Here is a 25666-nt window from a genome sequence, read left to right as displayed (position 1 = left end):
TTTGTTCCTATTGATTATTTACTGTATAAAATTAGAAAATTCAGAATTGGTTACAGAATAAAAGGTTATTAGCTGCTCAGTAATTTAAATTATCTGCTCCCCTTTACTCCCCTTTTTGTGGAGTTATGTTGACATTTGAAAAAAAAAAAAAAAGTTCCGTTGCTATAGCTACCAAGATGAGCTTTCAGCCGTAAGATTATGATCAATAAAACATGCCAGATGTGGCTCCAAGAGCTTTCATTAATAAAAAACCCAAGAGTGATGAGAATCTTTAGAATAATTCTAGGGGACATAAATGAGATGCTTTTAAATAACTAATCTGATGAGAAGAAAAATGCAACTAGCACCCCTTAGATTTTATCCCAAGCACTAACTGAAGCATTGCTCTCACTGAGAACACATGCAGCAAAATAGCCTTTCAGAAACATGCAGCACGTACTGCTGAGTGCAAGAGAAAGGGGAACCCTCTGTTCTAAGAGGCTGCCTCTGGTCTGTTGCTGCCAGTGCTTCCCCTCCAGCAGAACTGCTGATGTGCAGAACAAAACTCTGGGGCAAGTCATAATAATGAAGGCTGGATTCCCTGTCCTTGCAAAATGTCTCCTTTGCAAGTTGTCTCAAAGAGCTCAGTATCTTGTTTCCTCTAGATTATCCACTCATATGTATTATAAATTCAAAAGAAAGACCCATTTGCTGTTGGGCCTAATGAAGGCCCACTAGCTATGCACCCAGTGGGAGGGCGCAAAAGTAGCAGAGGAGAAGCAGAGAGAGGAGCCTCAGAGCCAGGTCTTGCCTGAGGGCCAGCAGCTCCCTTCCCCGCAGCACGGCAGGGTGCTGAAAGGCTCTGGTCATCCTTCAGGCTTTTAATAGCCCTAAGATTCTCTCTGCTGTGGATGTCTGCTCTTGTCTGTTGGAGCTCTTTCATGCAACAGTTTCCAAACACCTCTGGGTCTGGTTCTCTGCAGCCTTGCCTTATCCTAGATTGCAAACCAAAGAACACAACAGAGCCAAACTCTACCCTTTGCCAGGCTGGCAGCCTGACCTCTACCAGCTTCATCAAAAAAGCACATGAACCAAGGGTCCTCTTCTTCATCTCCACGCATACTCATGCTCCTGCACTCAGGTGTGGATACAGTTCTCCTCCCCTGACAGCTCCTGCACAGGTTCCAGTTAGAGCTGGATGAAGAGCAGAAGGAAAATATTTGTTAAAACTAACTCATGCTTTTATGCTTATTTTTATGTGGCTATTTTTTTACGCATATTCTCTCACTTCCCAATTCCCAGCTCATTTTCACCAGTGTGTCTCCAGGTTATGAAACTCACTCCAAATTATGTGGATACTTTGAGTCCAATTCAAACATTCTGTATCTCTGATTAGCCCATAACAGGCGAGGTACTTGTCTGCTGCCATATTGTCATCGAATTATCCTGCACTGGAACTAGATGCCACTGTTTGTCACCATGGGAATGAAACATTAATTTAATGCTATCAGCATTTATTAGAGAGCAAGCCCATTGTAGGGGCTGCCAAGGGAAACTGACAGTCCTCTACAATAATGACCATGGGGAGGAAAAAATCCATTTCTCATTAGGAATGACTCTTCCCACCTCTCTCTTGCTTCTCAAGTGTCTGTGGGACAATGGAGACAAGTCAGCTGGAAATGAGGGAAAAATACAAAATGTCTCAAAGCTTCACCTATGAGTGGATTTGATGGTGATTCACCCACTGCCCAGGTCTGACTTTCTGCATCTTACATTGCTATTTTCCAGTTCAAATAAAGAAGTCAAGTTTTGTGACATTTCCAAATATTTTCCTGGGAAATAAATGGTTTAAATAAAGAGTGGAAAATGCCTAGGAGAATATTTTAGTACTTATTCAGAAACGTAATCTGCAGCTTTTCACCATATTTCAATGTTGAGATTTAATTCTATGCAGCTCTGTGGGATGAAAGAGTTTTACAGTCACTGCTCACATGTCACGATACAGAAAGACGCACAGAGGATCTGATCCCGGTGCACTTCTCCATGGCAAGCAGCACTTGTTCTGCATGATGGCAGTAGAGCTAGTTGGGTCTTTAGCATAGGTAGGAACCCCACAGGTTTTCTTTAGGTGACTTTATAAAGGTCACACATCAGGGGAGTCCACCGTGATACCACACCTGAATAAAGTCCATAGGGTTTGTCCCCACAGGCAGGTGGACAGGCTGGGGACCAGGGTGCCGAGCAGCAGCCCTGCAGCAAGGGACATGGCAGCTCCAGCCCCGCAGCAAGGGACATGGCGGCAAGGGACATGGTGGCAAGGGACGTGGCGGCTGCGGGGGACGCCGGGCTCGGCTGAGCCAGCGAGGCGCCGCGAGGGCAGGAGCTGCCGCAGGGAAGGGCCGCAGGCCCGGGCAGCTGGTGCTCCTACGTACTCCGTGCCGAGGCGGCCAAAACCAGCTTTTCTGTTGCCTGATGAAGTGTCCCCTCTGAAATCGGGGATGGGGACGAGGTTTGTGGAATGGGAATGACCTGTACAAAAAAAACCGCAAAGACGTTTAGAGGAAGAAAAACAGCTGGGAACTTGAAGAAAACTAGTGAAGCCTCAGCCCTCAGACGAGACGGCTGCATGGCGGCCCGGCTACCGCCTGCCTGCTGGCCGGTGAATGTGAGGAACCGCCACCTCCCTGCGGGGAGAGGGGCACGGGAACGCCAGCGGGGAGCAGGGCCGCGCAGGCCCCCCGCCAGCCGCCGAGCACCCTGCCGGCCGCGGGCGGCCATTTGCGGCCGGCGGGGAGCGGCACCCCCCGCCCGCTCACAGCGCGGCCCGCGGGCCCCTGGCGCCCCCTCGCGGCGCCGGCCGCCAGCTTCGGCTGCCGAAGGGGCCCACCCGGCTGCCGCGCCGGGGTTCCAGCCGGTAGCCGAAGGCCGAGGCAGGGGAGCGCAGGGAACTGACGGTCACTCCGCTGCAGCAGCTGGATCCCTGGGGCTGCGGGTCGCAGCGCACAAGGTCCCCGCTCCCGGGGCAGCCCTGCCCTTTCTCTCACACCCGCGGGGTTACAGGCACAGGAGGGGTGAGCTGGGGCAGCGTGGTCAGGCCGCTGGTGACCCGCTGGTGACAGCTGCCATCCCAGCCCCAGCCGGGGAGCTCTGGGTTGGCTGCCCCAAGCAGTGACAAGCGCGGCTCACACCTCATCGTGACCTCGGTGGTCTTTCCTGGGCAGCCAGAAGGACCTCAGCAATGGCAGAGGGAGAACTCTCCATTCCCTGTTGTAAACTGAACTTCGGACCTAGGACGTGTCACACACCAAACCGGGAACTTCTGTTCCTCCACAGCCCGGCCCGTATGTCTGCCCCGCCGGGCCCTGCGCTTCAGTTCCTCTCCTGTTCGGGGGCCCTGTGGCACGCGGCCTCACGGTTTGAGAGAAAAACAGATCTGTAGGAGCAGGAAAATAAATTTATTTCAGGAAAAGCAGGCAGCTGCTCCCTTCCCCCAGCACACGGACCAGCCACACACGCTGGGGTCCCGAGGTGGGCAGGGGGAGCCCTCCAGCCCCCCGGGAAAGGTGGCTGGGGCTTCTGCCTGACCGCTTGCAAGCAAAGGGGCCTCTGCAAAACAACCTGCCAGGACGTGGAAAACCCAACAAAGGGACAAGGCACAGCCCTGGAAGCGCATACGAAAGGATACCCTCTCCCCAAGAAGCTTCCCTTTTCCATCAGCAGCAGGAAGGGGAGTCACCCGGCTGCAGTCCCTGCTGCAAGCCAGGCCCTAGAAGCCACAGAGGGCACTGGGCTGCTGCACGCAGCTGGCACTGAAAGCAGAAAGGGCTCGCAGTAAGCTGTGGTTGAAACGAGCTTTCCCGGACAGAGGACTAAGATCTCTCATGGTTTCCGCCAAAGGGTATTTCTTGCAGTAAAAGCACTTAAAGAATCATTTACACCCTTTCAGGCAAAGACCAGCAGCGAATACTCTGTAAATACCTGCCTGTTAAGTGCCCTGTCATGACAGCGCAACACCCCAGGGGCTGATTGGAACTAGATGCGTTGATGGAGGCAGTAAGCGGGCAGGGTAACACCGGCATTTACACTTTGCTGAGCTAACTTACTTTTTAACACACTTTTTAATGCTGCTGCTGACAAAAGCCAAATCAAGCATCCACTGGAACAGCAAGTGGCTTTGCAGGGATCTCCAATATGGCGTTACCAGGTGTGAAGTGTATTTGTCTCCAACTGCAGGAGACAATTTGAGTTGATTTACAGGACAGGGCCTCCCAGGTATTTGTTACTCACAACAGATGCTGTGGAAATAGCTCTGCAAAATACACACCTGGGGGCACCTCCGAGTCATTTCCACACCCAGTTCTGTGGATTTAGGAATGCAGAGAATGTGGGTTGTGCTGCTCTCCTCACTTGCTGGAGGTACGCATCAACACTTCCCTTGGCACCTTAGGTGAAGACAATGATTTAGCTCTGTTCCACAATACCAGTATGCCTACAACAGACCCTTCAGGGGGTACGCTGCTGAAACACGCACCTGCAAGGCATGTGGGCTGCAGATATGCCACACCATGCTATGCAACACCCCTTTCTTTCCTCTTTATAGTTATTAGCCTCTTATTTTCCTTTTCAAAGGTGATTAGGCTAATTATGCTCTATTACAATAGTCTCGTTTGCATATATTTTTCTTCTTTTCTCTTGCATTATATTTTTCTTCTTCAGGTAACTCTTCTCCCAGTTACGCTGGATAGCCTAGCTGACCGATATCTTCTGCACCTTCAACTTTCATAATGAAACACAAGAAGGAGTTGGCAGATCAAATCACTCTCCCTGCCCAGTCTCACTGCACTTGTCATTCCCCCCAGCAAGGATTGGTTAAAGATAAAAAGATGAACAGTTCAGGAAGATTCATCAGCTCAGAACTCCACAGGCAGAAATCCTGACATACCCATCAGCCTTCATTAATCATCTTCCAGACGTGTTTTCTGTGTCATTTAGTGAGGTTATGCTACATATTGGCGTTTTGCACATAGCACATTAACTATAGTGATGCATTTTGACACTTCCTAAATTGGTGTTGCGAATTCCCAGTGCATTCGAGAGGGAAGCCACCCCCAGCCAGCCAACAGAACTGTCATGGTTTAACCCCAGCCAGCAGCTAAGTAGCACACAGCAGCTCACTCACTCCCCCGGCAGGATGGGGAGGAGAATTGGGGAAAAAGGTGAAACTCGAGGGTTGAGATAAGAACAATAAAATAATTGAAATAATATAAAACTTAAAAAAGAAAAAAATGAGAGAGAAGAAGGGAGGAATAAAATCCAAAGGGAAGGGGAAAAAACCCCGAAGCGATGCACTGCACAACTGCTCACCACACAGTGGCAGGTGCCCAGCCAGTCCCTGAGCAGCAGCCGGCTGGCCCTGCCAACTCCCCCCAGTTTATGTACGCAGCATGACATCCTATGGTATGGAATATCCCCTTGGCTAGTTTGGGTCACCTGTCCTGGCCGTGTCCCTTCCCAGTTCTTGTGCCCCTCCAGCCCTCTCGCTGGCAGGGCCCGAGGAACTGAGAAGTCCTTGACAATACAAACACTACCCAGCAACAACTGAAAACATCAGTGCGCTATCAGCATTGCTCTCACACCAAATCCAAAACACAGCCCTGTACTAGCTACTGAACAGAAAAAAATAACTATCCCAGCCAAAACCAGGACAAGAACAAACTTGTTCTGTCAATGAATTCCTTAGCAGTTTGTGGGTCATTACTTCAGGTAACTGCCGTTTTTCCTTTTCAGAGATGTAATAATATTTTTTCTTCATTTCAGAAGTAATTTCAGGTCATGCCATTGCTCGTAAGAAACTTCAGCATGAAATTTACTTTCCTTTTTGAGCATCCCTTAGTCCTTGTCTGCAATTAAAAGGGTTTGAGTTAGTCACCCCCTAGCAGAGATACAGATATATTAAAGAATGAGCATTTCACTAGTGTGACTGAGACATCTTCCATTAATAGGATACATTATGAAATATTTTATATCAGATTAGCTCATTATTGAGCAGTTTTACAGATGCCATTTCTCCTTCCTGAGATCTTTTCTTTCATATAACTACTGGCAGACTTAAATCTAGACCTCCTTTATGCCTTTTGAATATATATTTATATATCAAAGCTCTATAAATTTAGCTAAATTTTTTTCTGAGAAAATTATCCAGAAGATGATCGCAGTCTCAAACAACTAGATTGTTCCTTAAAAAACAGCAGTACAATAGAACTCGGGAAAAGTAGAAACAACTGTTACAGATTACTGGGAAAGGAAAATGAGTCCTGAAAAAAAAAAAAAAAAAAAAAAAAAGTCTACAAAAGTCCAGGTGGCACAGAAATGTTGGAAAGGGATTAGTCTCTCTCAAACAAGAATGAGGAGCCATCAAATCAGCAGAAGCCAAGTTAAAAAAAAAAAAAAAAAAAAAAGGCTCACGATAAGCCATGGGAATTCCTTTTCAACTGAAACCAAGACAAGTTCACATGGATTCCAAAGACAACTGTCCAAGCATGTGGATAAAAGGGAGAACTTTGAGCATCACCATACGGACAACTAACACCATACTCAGGAAAGCCCAAGCTGACACATCTAGAGAAGACTACTGAGAGGAATCATCACACTTGACTGATTTTCTAGGCAACTCATATATCTGGCATCTCTGACCCATTTTTTGTGCATCCCAAAACAGGTAAATGCATTGTCACCTCAGAAAAATCTTTGAAATTGGACTTTTAAGTTGCTCAGGAACCAAATGCAAATACACATCACGTGCCCAAACCCCGATCAGCTTCTACGCTTTTCATTTCAAAGAACAAGCATGGAATTTAGGTGCATCTATACTTCCTTGTTTGCCAGTACGCCTGAATTAAGGCAAATCTCCTCTGGTTCTTTAATTTCCTTCTGCTCCTGGAAAGAAGCAAGCACAGCTGTCTGTAACCTGACTTCAGCTTACTCTAAAATGCAACCATTTAAAAAACCCACACCAACCAACACCAAGACCCTCGATGAAAAGGATGTACTAATAATCTTACGTATCTAACTCCCAATCACAGCTAAGAATAACACGTAAACATGGCTTAAGGAGAGCTGGGTGTATTGGTGGGGGTTCGGGGTTTGTTCTACAGGTCTGTCTGTTGAAGAGCAGCTGAATGCTAAGACAGAGATAAGTGTTCTGGAAGCAAAACAGCTGCTTTGAGCAAAAGAAATCTCTCCTTTAAGAGAAGAGTGACCTTATGCCCATACCTTATGCCAAGGGTATGTCTCTTACTGTATCCAAGTTAGATAGGGTGGAAGTTGATGTTTAGAAAAAACCCCATACACAACCAATAGAAGCCATTAAAAATGGCTATTATGTTGGCATTTTTATGAACTACATGAGCGTATGTAATCCCCCAGTTAATTTAAAGAGGTTCAAATTCCAATATACCATGACTGCAATAAATTTTTGAACATTTCCACAGGCATCAGCTGTTGGGGTTTTTTTGTTCTTTGGTTTGGTTTGGGGTTTTTTTGTTTGTGTGTCTTTGCTATAGTGAACAGTCTTTTGAAAACTAAGACTTATTTATATTTGTGTGTGGGAAAGCTTACTTGTATTAACAAACACTGGAATAAGAGGTTACAGACAGCAGGAGATCACTGTTTACAGAGATAGCTGGGTATGAAACCTATCAAATGAGAAGTACTATACAAAGACACTTTAACAAACAGGTGTAGAGACTGAATAAATGCATGAAGTTCAAAGATTTTTCTTCTCTTTATTTAAACACAAATACATTTACAGCATGCAGGTAAGTTAAAACTATATGGCGTCTTCCCCAAACCAATTGTTTTAATGCATCTTAAGTGTACTGAAGTTAAATCGTGTTCCACAGGTAGACTTGTCCTCATGTCAAATTTAGTTACACACAGTAGTGAGTCAGCATTTAAGTTATGTAAATAATTTAGTTGTTCACCAGAAATAAATACTATTTCACCGTGTTCCTATCCTAAACCATCTTTTTAAAAATATGATCTAGAGGAACATAAAAGAACCATTCAAAGACTGCAAGTTGAAACAGCAGTGTTGAACATTCCCCGTATAGACTGAGTATTTTAATTTACAAAAAACAATAATTGTCCTGACCGGCTGACCCAAGACAGCCAAACCAGAAAGCAAAAAAATTGGTTTTTTTTTTTTTTGTCTTTTTTTACATTTTAAGAGGCAGGTCTTGGTAAACTTCATAAAAGGTTTAAAATAAAAAAAAAAGTTTAAATATAAAAAGGTGATGTACACTGAGCTATAGGCTAGTTACCTTTTTTTTTTTTTTTTTATAAACACAGCAATTTTCAGCACCAAAACCTATGATAATTACCTACAGGAACAAAACCCCCATTCACAGGCATGAGAAAAAAATCCTGCTTCATTTGAATGCATTTTAATGAAAGTGGGGTTTTTTATTTTTATGATTGCATATTAACAAATGAAGGTCTGAAAACCTGTAGTTAATGTTGAGAAAGATAACGGACAGTGCTGCTTCCATTATGAGAAAATCCATTCGAAGTTTGCTGTTCCTTAATTTTTCTTTCCTCAGTATGCTCTCTTTAATCATGCTGTAAAACAACTGCAAGTTTGGAGTGTTTGGCAGCCTTAATGAACAGAAGAGTCTTAAAAGCTGAAAACTCCAAAATAGTGAGATTTTTGCCTGATACACTCAACCTTTAAAAATCAAACTATTAAAAATTCAGACTACTGTAGATATAGAAAAAAGTGGTTCAAGGTCTAAAATCTGACTACACTCCATCATAATATAAATATTTTGTCTATTTATAAAAGTTGAAAGTGATCTGCTGTCTGAACAGTCATTGGGTCTCTACTGTTTCCACAATAACTGATGAATACCCAGAAAAAAAATAAAAATCATCAAGCCAGCACACAAAGTGGTACCAACTGCATATGGAAAGCTCACTGAATTCTTTCAGTAGTATTAAGTTCCTTCTCTCTTGAAGACCTGGTAACTAATTTCTATCCAGAAGGTGGCTGTTCTAAAAATTATAGTGGCTAAACCCTATGAATAAGTTAGGCAAATTATACTATAAAATTTAAAAACCCAGATTCAGCTCAGTGGTAGTACTGAAACTCAAAACCAAAGAAACCCCATGTTTCATTGTTAGCCACTTTACAGGACTTTATTGCAAAGAGAAGAAAAATAGTCAACAACTACTACTTTGGACATTTCATATACCTACTTACAAATGGATTACAAATACAATTCAGGGTAGCACTTTATTTTTTATTTTTAAACACATGTCTCTGGGATTTCCAGATACACCAGTTTTAAAAAGTTGTATCTTTTATTACTGTATCCGAATTCATTGACCAGTTGCTGAAAAAAATTTTAATTAGTTAAAATTTTAGACAAAGATTCCAGTACTGTATATGTAGTGGAATATAAAGTTAAATTTTAGATCGTGCTCACTTCACTATTATAAAATAGCGAGAGTGAACCACCACAGATACAGACAAATGGATAGACAGGCTCATCAGAATGAAGCAGAATGTTTTCACTCCACCAGACTGTACTGTGTGTAGAATCAGGAACAGGACAGATGGGATAATCCATTGCCAAAGTATTTTTTGTAAACTTAAGTTTACTCTTATTACTGTACAATATTTAATTCTAAATTACCCGATAAACGGGCATTTAATCAGATAACAGTTAAACAGCCTTGTTCATATTGAACTCTTTAGTTCTGTGGTGTAGCAATTGCAGTGCCTTATGGCAGCTGTCATAAGCACACTTCAGTATTCTTACACTGTACAAATAAATTTAGTTCCAATGCTCTAATGTAGCATTCCAAAAGAAAACTGTAGAGCAGAGTGCCATTCTAACTCAGTGGGACATGTAGTGTGAAGTGATAAAAACGAAAGTATACTTAAACACTGTTGCACATTCCCTAAGACAGTAAGATGTACACAAATTAAGCTAGAAAATTTGAACTAAGATTTTCTCAACGTACATTCAGCTTGGCACAGTGCGGACTAAATTTAAGACATGAAAGACAAACTGTGTAATGAGCAGAGCTACACTTTAAGTAACATGTCATTTTTCAAGACACCAAAATTGCACTCTTTTGGTTTTTTTGGGAATCGGTTAGCAGAACTTGTAGAAGGGGGAAGAGCTGTACAGGCCAGGTATAATTTATACATTTTCAAAAAATAATCCTACAGTCCCCAAAGGGAGAGATTTCGTCATGGAATGACTCCCTCTACACGATATCCAATCCTCCTCACGCTGCATTTACTTTTCAGCAACTGTAAATGAGAAGAACAACAAGAGTTAAGTGCTTGTACCTCATAAGCCAAAAAGACCAAGTCATTAATGTTTACAGTGGACTGTATTCACCATTTACATACCCTTTAAGAGTCCAATTCTTAGACTACTGAGGCAAGTGCTAATAAAACATCTACTCCAGAATAAGAAACTACACAAACACAACACAACAGCTGGTAACTGTTACCATCAACTTTCCAGCACGATAAACTGACTGGGTATCCAATCTTGGTTGCCTTAACAAAGTAAACATTACAAAGACAAAGCAATTATAACCCAACTTCATTTCCATGACTGTTGTTACTTTTCCAGACCACTGAGAATTGTCTCAATACCCCCCATCAGCTGCTGCAAAATTTTGCCTTTGCTGTTTTGGGAAGATGAAATGGGAATGAAGAGATCATTTGGCATTAATTATCCTAAAAAAGTTTGATTTGCAGAAAGAAATAACAATTTACCACCTCTGTATTTCTTTAATGTTTCCAGAATAATTTGTTAAATGGTGGTCGTCAAATGTAAAACACTACATCAGGTTCCTATTGTAACAAAAGTTTAAATGATACCGGCTACCTGAGTATTCACAGATTTATATTCAATAGTAAAATAAAGTTGTAAAAAGTTTTGTTCCTTTACTTCCATAAGGGACATGTTCTTCCAAAAATAAGATAGGAAAGTTGAAATTAATTTCAATCACTCTCCTGCCTTTAAGCGTTAAACTCTGCGTGGTTCTACAGCAACAGGTAACATGCTGACATTAGAACTGCACAAAAGCTTTACAAATGCTTAAGGGACTCTGTAAGCATATTATGTGGGAGTTTCTTGGTTTGTTTGTTAAAAAAGTGTTCTAGCCAGCACTTAGCAATTTTCCACTCCTTCATGATTTATCTACATATAGTCCAAAAGTCAAAGTGCTAAGTCTCTTATTTGAACTCCCCAGGACCAACAGCGAAAGCTTTTCTCCAAAGCAAGGTGCAAGCTCAAAATTTAGTGATTTATTCCTGATTATACCAACTATTATAAATACTCCTAAAGAAGTATAAGATTAAATAGTCTCTCTTCAGTTAGAATTCTAGGCAGCATCATAGCACGTGCAAAGTCATGCTAAAGTAGGCATCTAAAATAAATTGAGTCAATCATACCTTGAAACGTCTCTACATTGGACAGCTGAGCTAGACTGCCGCCTTTGTGGTCAAAGTAGCTATCTGAAGATTAATTTCACCATACTAACATAATCAAGAATCCATGAATTGCCAGCTTCTTAGTCATTCAAGGCAAATGTTATTCAAAGTTAAAGTACCTTCACTTCAACCTCTTATTTACTAAGAGACACTATTGAACAGAACCAGGTACCCTAATTAGTACTACAGCCTGATTTTCTCTAAATTGGAGAGAAAGTTTTGAGAAGTCAGTCAGCTAATAAAAAGAAACAAATGGAAACAAGATTGATGTAAGCTGCTCTGGAGCCCTTCAGAGAAAAAGGGCCCAGGATTCAAGCACCACACAATCATTTTAAGAGTATTTTCAAACTGAAGATGCTGATAACCTTAGCTAAGGGAATGCCTAGAAGACATTTATACCAACACTCAAAAGTGAAGACTCCAACAGAGAATGCAGCAAAGCATTATTATTAGGTGACGAACAGACCAGCTACAACACAGACTTTTTAATTAGAGAGATGCGATTCTGTGAGCAACTTAAGTACCATATATCTGTAACTAATTAGGAGATTAGAGACATGTTCAAGTAAGTGGACATATTATTTCAATTACTGTAACTGTATTTAGGCAGGCTAACATTTTAATTTTACCTGATGAAGACATTAATTTTTCCATTAAATACTTTAAAATTACTGATACATGAAGCAGTGTGCAAACATAAGAACGGCACGTAAACAACACATAAGAACAGGTTCATTTTTTGTTTCATTACCAAATCTTTTCTGAAGAACACCATATTTTAAAAGAATTTAAACTGTCCACTCCTTTCCCAAACAGTAGCTATTGGCTGTGACTGGGAATTACCTCCAACCGATTGTTTTCACATTTTGTTCTACTCCAGCACAACTCCAGAACTACCATTTCAGAGCAAACACTAGTTGTTACAACAAAACCAGAAGCAGCCTTAGTCAGATGTACAGGTAGTACTGTTCCTCTAACTATAAAATTCTGTTTAAAAAGAAAAAAAAAGGTCAGATTTATTCCAGTGATTTTATGCCACAGAATGAACTGTAACCAAACTAATACAAAGCTGTTTAATCACACCTTTAAAAAAAAAAAACAACAAAACTCTTACAAGACAAACTTACACTTTGTCTTGCCGTCCTCCACCTCCACGTACTGCAACCGGCTGGCTGTTTTGAGTGAACACACCACCACCACGAATTGCATTTGGATGAGTTGGAGAAGCTGCTGGGTGCTGGCCAGGACGGATAGGCTTAGCTGCAGGAAAAGAAACATGCTTTACAAATATATACATCACAATTTTACCTTTGATTATTCAAATTTGCTAATGCTTTATGTTACAGTAGCCCAAATGTAATAATCAAGATTGAATGCACTTTGAATAAGAAAAGAAGTTTAGGAGATGGTATTCCGAGATCCAACAGGTAAGCGTCAACTATAAAACACCCTAAAAAAATAGACAAGGTTATGCTTTTATCATCCCTATTAGAATTAAAGCTAGCAAACCTTTTGATAATACATGTGAAGATAATGATTATCTGTCCCACCTAATGTACTTCCCTCTAAGCATCCCATTTCTTGGCTACATGAACTCCAATAAGACACATCGCTAGACAAAGTTCCACAAGGGTTGTGTTCCTGTAAGGAATCATTATACCCTGCTGTATTTCCTACATCTACTTGATTGATAAGCCCCTAGTTACTCTGCTCTGCAAAGTGGTTCTGCATACCTATTACTCCACAGATAACACTGTTTTATCAGTTTCTTACCACCACACAGAAATAAAACTTGCTCTGTTACTGAATTCAAAAAACAGTAGTTTTGACAGGTAATTCACAGGTTGCATGCACTTTGATAAACTATACTTTCGATCAGTTTTGCACTAGCTCATAACAGGACATGTCCAACAGTATGACTTTACAAAGTTCTGTAACAGTAAACAAGCATTTAAAGTTTCAGCAGGTAAGAGTGGATATAAAGTACCTACAGATAGCAACTGCATCAGAGAAACGCGTCTCAGTTTCTGCCTCACAGGAAGCCGATCTCCAGTAAGACATGAGTAGGCTCATCTAGACATTTAAGTGCAAGAGGTTTTATACCTGTGGTAAGCTCACTAGAATATTCTGTTTGTCTTCTTTGAGATCATGTGAGAGAAAAGGTACGACAGGAAAGCACCTGTCTTCAAGCTGCCACTCGAAGTGACCAAGAAAAAAATATGTGTAACTTTATTCTGCAACAGCTCTTTGCAGACCTACAGAATATGAGCAAAATACAACTGCAATGCTTATTTTAGTTGCATTAGCATTTAACAGAAGTGTATTGATTACTGAATAAGAAGTAACTATGTAATAGGCACAGTTAAGTCCTCCACAGGTCACACATCCTCTAGGCCCTCAGCACTTGAAAGGATAAGGGCAGGTGGAGGACCAAGGGAATAACACTGTCTTCCCACCACACAGCAAGAAGCAATCCCAGCTACTGCAAATTTCCAGTTTTTCCATTCTTTTTCCCTAGGCAGGGCTATGGAGTTCTGTATGTTTTGGAACAAAGAACTGAAGAGGTAATTAGGGATCTTAGTATGTTAGTTGTGGGTTTCTGTTTGCCCCTCTTCCCCACAAGATCAAGAGACAGCAAGATGATTTTGTTGTTGTTGTTGTAGGTGATGGCTTAAATCTGTCTCCTTGCTTTGGAATATCTACTTAGTCTTAGGAACTGGAGTGACGTTACAGACTTAAGACTCGCAATCATTGTACTGTTTTGTTCTAGGAAATGGAATACACATTCAGGCTAGAATTCTAGGATGGTAAGCCTTTTCCAGCGTGTACAAAAATCCAGCTACCAGGAAAAGAACCTTTTAAAATAAATAAAAGACACCCCAAACAACCACGCACCACCACACACACAATTACAGTCTATAAACCAAAATATAACTCATGGTAGAAAATACATCAAGTTCACGCATGCAGTTCCAACTAGGATTGAAAAATGCACACATGCACAAAGATCAAAAATATCAGGAGACAGACAATGCTTTAGGGGGCAAGGGATTCTTTACTAACCAATTTGTGCAGAATGTCCTCTTCTGGCCATATTCTTGGATCTTACTGCTTCCTTTATACGATCTACTTCCTGCTGATACCGTTTGCGATCACGAGAAGCATTTTCTTTGGCTTCCTTCAGTGCAGACTCCAAAGCTTTGACTCTTTCAGCTGTAGCTCTAAGTCGCTTCTCCAGTTTAGGAAGTTCACAGCGAAGATCTGCATTATCACGTACCAGCTACAAACCCAGAAACAATTATTTTCTTGGTAGTTCTCTTCATAGGGAGAGCTAACAAAACACCCTCCTGCCCCTACACAGGCAAAACAGTAGGGCTACTATATTTTCTTTGCTTAAGCTTTTAGCAAATCTAATAGTTCATCAGTAAGACTGTAATTTGAAAGTCAGTCATGTGGAAGAACATGCTACTCAACATAAGCACTTGGTCTATATACTTCTTCAGTCAAAACCAGGCAAGCATCCTCTAAACTGAATTCTAACCCTAAACACTAACTTGGACCTTCTTCAATTTAAATGCAGCTGTTTCATTACACACCCTACATACCTAAAACAGTTACTAATTTACTTTACAGGAAAACTTTAGTCTATTGTTTTATATCGAGACACACTGAAGATGTAGAAGTATTTAATTATGAAAGTGATTTTACAACCAACATGCATTTAGTCACGTCTATAATAATGCACCTTAAGTAGCCTGTTTTTAATTAGAACTTGAAATAGAGCTTCATTGTACCTGCTTGTGAACCTTTGTAAGCTGTTCAAGATTATTCTCAAGGAAGGAAATCTTCTGCTTTTGTGCAGCGCTGCCTCCTGTATCATCCGAGTCAATCTCAGCACTCTGCAGTAACAAAGGCATGGGGAGGGAACGGAAGGCTGAGCACAAATCTGAACTCGTGCATTAAGATCAAGCCAGAAAAATTACAATGCATAAAGACAGTTCCTCATTTAGTCCTAAACTTAAATTTATGTAGCATTCTCAGAAACACCAGGTTTTGCTACAGCACCACATTACCTTTTTCACTCTAGTAGCCAGATCTTGAACAAACAGCTTCCGAAGATTGTGAAGAGTCTGAAGTTCTTTTGCCTACAGTTAAGGGCAATTAAACAAAAAATTAACAAAAATAACTCTGAAAGGGGAAAAAAAAAAAGCAGCAAGTATTGACATTTGTTTTGGAATATACTCTTAGCTTACCACAGTCTCTTCCAAACCCTTTAAGTCTTGCCTTGCTTGTTCCCGTCTGTCCTGCATAACCCTAAAAGAGAATAAATTAACCCTGACACATTCCAGCAAAATTGGAAATTTTAATGTTTTAGGAGACTAAAGTGATAAACGCTGCATGGTACAAATGAAAAACGTCTTCCAGCTGAAGTCCTCAATTATGGATGTAGCCAACAGATGACAGCACACTCAGAAATCCATATGGGGTGGGAGTGGGGGAGTTGCAGGAGGAAGAGAGGGAAGTACTTTTAATATTGAAAAAATACAAACAAGTATGTTCACATGCATAAATTATAAGTTTCTAAAATAGGTAAAGAAAGACTATCAGAGTCAAGTCCAAGATGAATACTTCAGGAGATCTTACCCTACAAATGTTCTAGCTCTACTAGCTGAGATGGTATCACATGGCAGATTAAGGATCTTTATTTTGTTCTACCATTTCACCACTCTACACATTTGCCAAAGCTAGCATCATAAACAGCGATCTCAGTTCACAGGAATATACCCTCACGATTATCACCCTACAGGGCTTCTGTCTTCCAATTTAATGTGAAAGTGTTTACTACACTGCTAATGTTTTCTCTCAAAATTATAAGGCAGTGCAATCACTAAGATGACAGGATACAGGAAAGAAATGTGGACTTTTCTTTTTATGACTCAAAAGTTGGAACAGGAAGGCCAGGGACTGCATGAAAATGAAGTGTTTCTACTAAGTAGCCAAAAAGCTGCTTTTCCTCTTGAAACCTCTCTTTACTTGGCCAGTTCCACTACTAAACGATTAAACATTTGAGGTAATAAAATATTCTAAAGAATATCTCAGCATCCTAACCATTTTCCGGACCTGGAAAAGTAGTTCCAGGCATCTTATATAACTCTAAGTTATATATAAACTATAAAAAACAAGTTAATAACCTGCATTTTCTGGCCCGCCATTTGCCATGCACATTTATGACATACAGTATATAATATATACTGTATATATTATATAATAACTGGATTCAAAAAGGCTGGGGGAGGACACAGAATACCAAACTAATTCTGAATGCTTCTTTGCAAGCCTTTTGAAAAGGAAAGTTTCTAATATAGCACGTGCCTTTAACAGATCAATACTTTATATAGTTTAGCTTGTAAACCGAAATAAGGATTAATAATGTGGTATGTATACTAAATCTTACAAGACAAGAAAACCTATTGTAACTTTCATAACCATTGTGACATATAAATAAATTAGAATAAGATGGATTAGTAAAACCAGAGTACTGTTAAAATCTTAGCCAGTTAAAGCAACATCGTATTTCACAGTAAGGCTAAAAGAAAAAAAAAAAGTGTTGCTTATTGGATATCAGTATAGACCAGTCGGGTCCCTCCAATTATTTCAAATTCTATGATAAAAACTTGAAAGCCACTGCGTGTTTTTAAACACGGCCAAAAAGCATGCACTTTTTAAGTTTTAAGTATAAAGTATTGTTTTAACTTCTGTAAAGATGAATTCATATATACCAGAAAGGGGTCGCTACTGATATTCTAGAAACATTTCCAGGAGATTATGGTCTGATTTCTACAAGTTGAGAACCGTTTTTCAGCTTGACCCTTGGATACGTACCTGCAAGCAGAATCCAGTTCTAATTTTTGCATTAACTTTTCAGTCTCTAATTCACTAGTACACTGACTGTACTTAGTTACTCAATGAAGTATGCAGCTCTTTAATCTCAAGAATAAGCCCGTTAGAACCATGCAACTCGTTAAATCACACAAGAACAAAAAAACCTAGGGTAAGGGAACTGTTACAAGCCTCTTCCAGTCTTAAAGCATGCAATACTTAGCTGCAAATTGGGAAGTTAATCACTCCAACCCATAACATTAACAAAGGAAAAGTTGTGGCCATCACATTATTTTACTTCCAATTTCAAATATTAAGGCAGTGCAAAGGTTTAAAAAAATCATCAAGTTCAAGAAGGCTCTGGAACCTCTAACAGGCACATACAGTGAGAGCCACTTCATCATATTAGGTCATTAGTTTTTAAAATGCAAGTGTTCCCACACACATTTGTTTAATGCACCATTATCACTTACGTAAGCTCATGCAGTTTTCTACTTTTTTCCTGATCAGTCGCTTTTAACTTCTCATGTTCAACTCTAAGACGTTCCTGTTCAAGCATCATCTTCTGGTTTTGGCTGAACACAGAAAGCAAATATTATATGAACTGAACCTGTCAAACACAACATTCAGTAAAGCAACACAAGTTAGAAAGACACTGCTAGAGGAAACCCTTGCCGCTTCTTTCCCACCATGCTGTGTTTCTGTACTTACATGGTCCAGAGCCATTTGGCATTACTAAAATAATGACAATTACGTACTCTTGAAGTTCAGTGATAAGTTTCTCCTTTGCATCAACTTCATCTCTTAGGCTACTGATTTGTTTCTGATGCGTCTCACGATGGCTCTGAATTTGCTGTTCCACAGCTTGCTATTAGAAAAAACAGTATCTATTACATTTCAGGCAGTTACCATACTTCACTTTGTTGTTGTTTGTTTAAAAAAAAACCAACAAAAAAGCCAATGAAATTAACTTACCTTGACTTCATTTGCAGTTTGAACCTTATTCAAGTGCTCTTTCTCCATCTCATGGACTTTTTCTAGTAGATATAGAGGAGAGAAAACACATTTCAACCAGGTAAACAGGCAATCACAGGAAAGATGGAGTTAATTCCACCTTCCCTTCCCAACACCTAAAAATCTGGAAGGAGCCCCCTCCCACCACAAACATCAATTAAATCAGTATCATCTTTAACTTAATGCTATCCATATTAGTTTGCTGTTTGAAACATGTTCTCCTGTTGATTAATTCTACATGTTCAGAGCCAAAAGCCATTCTATAGCTCTGCCCTTCAATCTAAATAGAACAATTCCCTGTTTAGCACTATATACTTAAAACGGTGGTGGCTGGGGTGTAGGGAGGCAGCTCCTACCCTGTGCTCGAAGTTGAACTAATTCTTCATTAAGGGAATCCACAGACTCTTCTAGTTGTCTCTTTTTCTGTTCCACGTTCTGAAGATATTCAGTCAACGACTTGATCTTGGCTTCATGCTTGTAGAATGAAAAGATTCATTTACTTGAGAACTAGGTATCACAGAATTACATCTGCATAAACAGTTTATACTTATTTTTAAAACAAGTAACCTGATGTCAAAACAAAAATGGTGCCAACTAAACTAAGAAGAATATGACTACTCAGGTAGACCTGTAACGTAGCCTGTAAGACAACATCTTTATTCTGGATCGGAACGAAATACATTTTTGGCTGGGAGATGTTTTGAATGTTAAATACTATCAGAGGCAAGAGAGGCCTACTGTATTTAGAAGGCTGCACTGAACTATGCATCTCAAAAAAACAAGTGACCATCTGTACGTAAAACAAAATATAGAAAAATTAAATTGCATATGTAGATCACAATTTTCAGAAGTGTTAGAAGTCATGTTACTGACCTTTTCTAACAATCTCATTAAAATGGCCTTTCTTGCATTACAAGTAAGTTTAATGTGCTATGCAAGCCTACCGTAATTTTATTGTGCTATTGCTACCTTTCCCAACTTCCATCTTGCTGCATTAGTAGGCAGAGTGCTCACTAGCCACTGCTTCTGTAAGACTTGTACTTGTAAATGTTCCTGTGATGGAGAACATATGGACCCCACTATTTAATACAAGTGCTAAAAAAGCATTATCAGGCTACAGATATATTGCAGAAATTCTAACACCCTGTCACAAAATTACACAGAAGCATCAAAACTGAAGAGAGCATACAGAGCATACAGCTGAGTCTTGTGGCTGTTCGCTCACAAATGTATTTTGTTAGGTGTCAAAAACTGCAACTTTTCTTTCACCCAGCAGGTTAATGAATTCAAAAGAACATTTAGGAATACAAAAGAAACATTTACCTGTGAGATACGGAGCTGGCAGGCAGCCAACTCCTTTTCATTTTCTTCCATTTTCTTATTGCTTTCAGCTTGTGTGCCTTCTAACTGTTTGCAACGTTTTACCATTGTTTTTACTTCTGATTTCATTTTACTAATGTACAGTCTCGCAACCGTGAATTCTTCATCTATCATGCCAGTTCCCTCAGGCTGCTGAAAAGCGTGGAATGAACATTTAGAAAGCTCAGACAATGAAATAGAATTAAAGGCGAGCTGGAACAACTTTAAGTTTTCCTATTGGTTATTTAGAAGTCTGCACAAAGGTAATGAGTCCTTTGAAGAAGGAAATACAGTTCAGTATAGATTTCTAATACTGCTCACATTCTTGTCCTACAGTGATCTTCCAGATTTATCTTTTCAGTTCCTCATTCCATTTTTAATGTTAGTATCTTCCTGATTGGCACTACAGGTCAGCATTAAATTTTGAAGACTATGTTGTTGATTACGACCACTTCATATAGCAGTTTAACAGTATGAATGAAAACACTGCTTCTGAGAGAAAAAAAAAAAAAAAAAAATAAATCATACCTGCTTTTCCTTGTCTTTGAGGAATCAAATTCTATTTGGGACCTGATTGAGTCACAGTTTAACAACTTGGGCATAAGCTTATCCATTGCTTAATACACATAAGGCTTCCTCTAGTGGTTATTTTTACCATACTAAGAAAACTGACTCCACCTAGCCACAATGTATGTATGCAATACATGGCATTAAAAATCCTTACCTTGACATCATTATTTCCTACTGCAATTCCTATCTCTGCAAGATCTTTTAGTAAGGAGGCCATCATTTCTGTTGCTCGTTTCTTCTGATGGTTGGTCATTTCTTTAAGTTTCTGAAGCTCTGCATCTATACTGGCTAGAGTGACCTATAGTAAAAGAAGTTAAATTAAAAAAAAAAACACACACAAAACCAACACACTTATTTTTAGAACTAATTTCATACTATTTATTTACATATAGCAACATGTGGTTGGTTACCTACTGAAATGTCCCATTTTTATGTCTAAAACCAGATCAGTAAAAATTTAGAAGTCCTAGAGTGACAGCATTTCTTCTGAAAGATATGTAAAATGCTGGGGATAGAGGCCTTCAGCTCACAAAATATAATCTTACAACTCTGCCACAAAATTCAGGTCAACATTGTTAAACAGCTTCAGAGTTATATACAGTTAAATATTGCAGAGAACTGCATTTATAGGAAAGGGGTACACGGACAGCAAGTCCAACACCCGTCACCATATTTTGGTAAAGGAAAGGAATTTCAGCTTTGCCTGCAGAGCTTTTAACTCTTTCCTACTTGCAAATAAAAAAATGGCACCCATTTCCAAGAGTTCATAAGCACTAAACTTATTCTAGAGCAGTTTTTCAGCTAGTCTGAGCTGCTGTGGTTGGTAATGGCTGCAGCTCAGCAGCCTGCATACTCCAAAGTTGTCTGCTTTTTGTTCTCCAGTTTTAAAAAAATGCCTGAAGTTTTACAGCAGAAAAGTCTCAGCCAGTGATGCCACAGAATGGTTGCTGCACGGGTTAGCTGTGACAGACCAAACACCTTACATTTTACATCACCTCAGAACAGTTGTTGCCTTCTTATGGATCAAGTTATTCATGACACTCAATGCATGTTAGTCAAGTGATTCTAGATATTATAACTATCTATAAAATGAAAACCAATGCAAACAAAACAGAAAAACCCCAAACCTTCACAATCACACACATTGAGCTAGCCTGTTTCACAAAATTTTAAACGCTGCCCATGATAGGAAGACCAGAGATCATCTGACTTCCAGCTGACCTTCAAGTGATGTAAGTTATCAGTAAAGATTACTCAGCTTAGAATACTTTTAAGTTTAAAGAGAAGTTTCGTGATCTTGTGAACATCAGCTTCAATGCCAGTGTTCTATCTAGCCAAATCTTACTAACTGAAAATTGAAACCCACGTTCACTAGAAGACCCAGACCCACTGAATTTTCATCTTCAAGAACAGAGAATAATGTGACTTGTGCCCATCACATATTCTGTGTGCAATGCCAGCAGGCATGCTGATCCTTTCCAGTACTTAGAATTTTAGGATAGTGAGTAGACTATTAATTGTTTAAAACTGATTGAAGTCTGCCAAATAATTGGCTACCAAAATGGTCAGTCAAGTCAGAAACTGTTAAGGGGGTGTCTGGCATTCATTCTTCGGGACTGATGTTGCATCTGTATTTCAACCAGGGTAATTTTTTGGAGTATGTCCTCAGTCTTCAGGACTACTGCTTTCAGAAAGTAAAATAAACTGCCTATTTTTGAAGGCATCAAGATAAGTTATTTTATGTGCCATAAATATAGCATGCAAATACACATTCCTGTGAAGAAAAGCTGTAGCATGCTCACTGCAATTTCAAGACTAGAAGGAGCTGATTAAGTGAGGATTACCCCAACTGCACCAGAATGACAGACAAAACTCACAAACAGGCAATAAAAATGTTAATTTCTGACATCCAAGATTTTGCTGAATACTCTTCAGGTAGTAAAATGCCACAGGTACTAAAAAGAGGAGAGCTATAAAGGTCAATATTCACTGTGCATTTTTCTGAAACTCTCTGGTTTTAGAAAATCATCCTTTGCTAAAACTCGAGAAGTTTCAGACTTAAGACTCCCATTTTCCCTTGTGAAAAACCTTTAAATGACTTCAAGCAAGAGGAGGTAAGGCAATAAAAGTTACATTGAAGACCGTCAGTAATTTCTTATCCCAATTTCATACCGATTTTTGATTGAGTTCATCACTAAGCAATTCATATTCCTTTGCCTTATCTTCTACTTCCTGAGACTTCTGATCATAATTGACAGCTAATTCTTCAAGAGCTTGTAACACCTCTTTCACTTCCTCCTTAGAGGCGTCATTTTCAGCCTGAAGGCGATTCAACTCTGCCTGCAGGTTGTCTTGGTCCCGCCTGGTCGATGCTAGAAGCTGCAACATTGATAAGAGATTTATTCAAAATCACAGCAACATATAATCATCAAGAAAATCCATGTAGAAGTTGAATCTTATTAATACTTCTAGCTACTACACTAGCTTATGTCTACTTTTTTAGTGTCTAACATCACACAGCAAGGATGGCAAGTACAGATACAGTGAGAGTATAATGCACAATAAATTTATCAGCTATATGTATAGTTCTTTAGCTTTTAAAGTATTTGCAAGATGGAAGTGATTACAAATCAAGACACAAGGACAGCAACTGGAAATACACATGGAATACTGCAAGTTCTCAAAAAAGCCACTGGACACTACTCACAAGTCTGAAATTGTCAACAGGCTAGGAACTAGACTTCCAGCATCTTAACCCTGTTGGCTGCTTAAGAATAACTAGACAAAGTGCACAGTTGCTAAAGAGGCAGATTTATTTAAGTAAGAAAGATTAAACAGTAGCTCCAACTTCCTGAGCTACCCATTTCCTTCTTCCCATGTACACAAAGATTATTATTTTTTTAATCATTGTGCTATATAGAATCATTTTTTCTACTATCTTGGCTAAATTAAATTAATACTGTCATTATTAATAGGTATCTTCCCCCTTTAATTGAATTACATCAGTGGCAACATGTGCATACAAATTGTTTCAATATTATAGCAAGCATATGAATTAACACACAGATACTGCCTTTTTCATTATGGGCCTTTATATTTTCCTCCTCCCCCTTCTCTCTCTGTAGAGCAACTGACCAGAAGTAAACCTCAAAAGAGATTCCTTACAGTAAATTGAGGTATCTTTAGTTTTGACAAACTGCTAACTTGGCATGTGGAAAACAACTGCTGATACCTTTGCATAAAATACTTTGACTCCTTTGATCTTCATGGATACTTAAGGTTCAAGTAACAATGCTTTAGGTTTAGCCATTAGTACAGTGTAAAATGGGAGGAATGAACAGGCAGAGCATTTAGATAAGGAATTAAAGAGAACTATTGTACCGTATTAAGCCACCATTCTACTCCTTGGTCCCAAACTGTAACCTATTCCATTTCCAATTTCTTTAAAGGAAAGACAAACAAAAATACAATAAAGATGCAAGAGCAAAACTCACCTCTTCCTGATCCAACATTTGTGTTTTCAGTTTTTCTACTAGTTGGCTCTGCTGATTAATTTCTTCATCCTGCAGTTGAAGACAGACTGTGTTCAATAAACTGACAAATACCACTAAGAAAAAATAATCTAAGAGACAGTAGATATTAGGCATCTAACTTTTCCATATTCTTAAGACGATTACATAACTGAAAGCAATAAAGTTAAATAATCATTTTGATTTCACTGGCTGATCCATTAGGCTCTTAACCTGGCACATATATGTAAAACACCATGCTTCAAAGACAAAACTCTTCTAGCTGTGCTTTTGCAAGTCTTCTCCAAGTTGTTCTATCTTCCTAAAAACAACTAGGGATTTAATTAAAATATTTTTTCCCCTTTCCAAACTTAGTACGACTGCTTAAATTCAAAGTAATGCTAAAATAAAATATGCATAACACAGAAGGAAAAAACTGCTGTCTTCACTCATTTTCCTGCTTTCTTTTTATTTTACTTTTTCCTGGTACAGCATTATTCCAAACAATCGGTTAGCAATGTTCTACTCCCAGAAAGCAGAAATAACATTCAAGATTCTCATTAACTTTTCCTTCCTAACTTTCATTTTTATCTTTTTTCCCTATGTACAGATACATTAGCTTTCAGGACATTTTTTAGTAGTTTCAGCAAAGGAGGGAGAGCAACTATGAAAGGATACTCACTTAGCACCAGATAAAGCAGTTTTGGTTTATGTTAATCAGAGTTTCAGTATTAGAATAGGCACTCCTAGCAAATACTTCAGCAAGCTGTACTAACAAATGAAGACTGGCACATTAAGTATTACATAATATAGTTCAATATAATTTCCAAGAGGTCTTACATTAAGTAAGAACAGCATACCTTGTCATCCAGTTGTTTGTACAGTTTGGCAATTTCTTCCTCACATTTTCTTCTCTCAGCATCAGTGAAATTGCCAGTTACTCCAATTGTGGTAGCTGGTTTATCATTAACAACAGTAATATCCTTGTCCACTGCAAAAGCTTCTAAGTTGGCCTTCTCCTTGTCAAACTGTTCATCAACTGGTACAGTCTCCCCTTAAAGAAAAGGATAATACTTAGTTTTAGTACAGTGAGCCATGAAGTATTTTCCACAGTTAGCCCTGAGAAGTATCACATATTCCTCACTAATAGTACTGCTCCACGGTTAATCAGCAATTGAGTTCACATGATTACATGGCAAAAAAACGACTGCTAGATCATTCAAGCTATCTCTTGCTTACTGCAGAACATTGCATTTCACCTAGTTACTCTGCTATGAGCTCCATACCTCACATCAAACCATATCTTCTAGAAAGGCACCTAACTTACCCTGAAGGTAGGAAATCCTTTATTTTCCCTTGGCAGTCTGTTTTGCTAGGTAGCCATGTTCACTTTTAAATTGCTTTGCTTCAATTTAAAATATTTTTTCAGTTACACTTTTATCCTTTTATGTTCATTAATCCTTTTCTGATGAGAACACTTTACTAACTTCACATACAAAAAATACCACACACTAATCAAGCCACTTCTCTGGTAAACTAAACTGAATTCCTTCACGTCTTATTACAAAACGTTTTATGCAGTCCTTGGAAGGTATGGGCTCTTTTCAACACTCCAGTATCTTGTGTCAATATTCTGGAAGAACTATACTTAACATCTCAGGTGCGGCCTCATATCATCTCTACGAAAGATTACCCCACCCCCCACCTCCACCCTACTAAACTTATTTAAGTCAGCTATTTTTCTCAGGTCTACATCAGGATGTGGTACATATGTCTACAGTATTTCAAAATCACCTTCTATAGCTGCCAAACTCCAGAATACATCTGTAAGTCAGTC

At 39.5% G+C, this 25666-nt stretch overlaps 1 protein-coding gene across 2 annotated transcripts in view; it reads right to left on the bottom strand.

The window, feature by feature from the left end:
• Positions 1 to 7738: 7738 nt before the first annotated feature.
• Positions 7739 to 25666, bottom strand: part of KIF5B (kinesin family member 5B) — a 37156-nt gene continuing 19228 nt past the window's right edge. The window contains exons 12-26 of one of the 2 annotated variants that reach the window (XM_037383922.1): positions 24690 to 24883; positions 23815 to 23883; positions 22493 to 22699; positions 20475 to 20618; positions 19715 to 19900; positions 18748 to 18865; positions 18353 to 18414; positions 18136 to 18245; positions 17851 to 17952; positions 15751 to 15811; positions 15571 to 15642; positions 15292 to 15396; positions 14561 to 14777; positions 12625 to 12757; positions 7739 to 10300 (exon numbers count right to left, since the gene is read on the bottom strand). In XM_037383922.1, the coding sequence (XP_037239819.1) occupies positions 10294 to 10300; positions 12625 to 12757; positions 14561 to 14777; positions 15292 to 15396; positions 15571 to 15642; positions 15751 to 15811; positions 17851 to 17952; positions 18136 to 18245; positions 18353 to 18414; positions 18748 to 18865; positions 19715 to 19900; positions 20475 to 20618; positions 22493 to 22699; positions 23815 to 23883; positions 24690 to 24883 (1787 nt within the window). In that variant the 3' untranslated portion in view covers positions 7739 to 10293. Of the gene's footprint in view, positions 10301 to 12624; positions 12758 to 14560; positions 14778 to 15291; positions 15397 to 15570; positions 15643 to 15750; positions 15812 to 17850; positions 17953 to 18135; positions 18246 to 18352; positions 18415 to 18747; positions 18866 to 19714; positions 19904 to 20474; positions 20619 to 22492; positions 22700 to 23814; positions 23884 to 24689; positions 24884 to 25666 lie in introns of both variants that reach the window. The other variant, XM_037383921.1, reaches the window with a different exon arrangement.

The sequence above is a fragment of the Falco rusticolus genome, chromosome 4 (genome assembly GCF_015220075.1).
Source record: "Falco rusticolus isolate bFalRus1 chromosome 4, bFalRus1.pri, whole genome shotgun sequence".
Classification (NCBI taxonomy): domain Eukaryota; kingdom Metazoa; phylum Chordata; class Aves; order Falconiformes; family Falconidae; genus Falco; species Falco rusticolus.
Note: the sequence above shows the minus strand (reverse complement) of the source record. Positions and strands in the feature narration are given on the sequence as shown.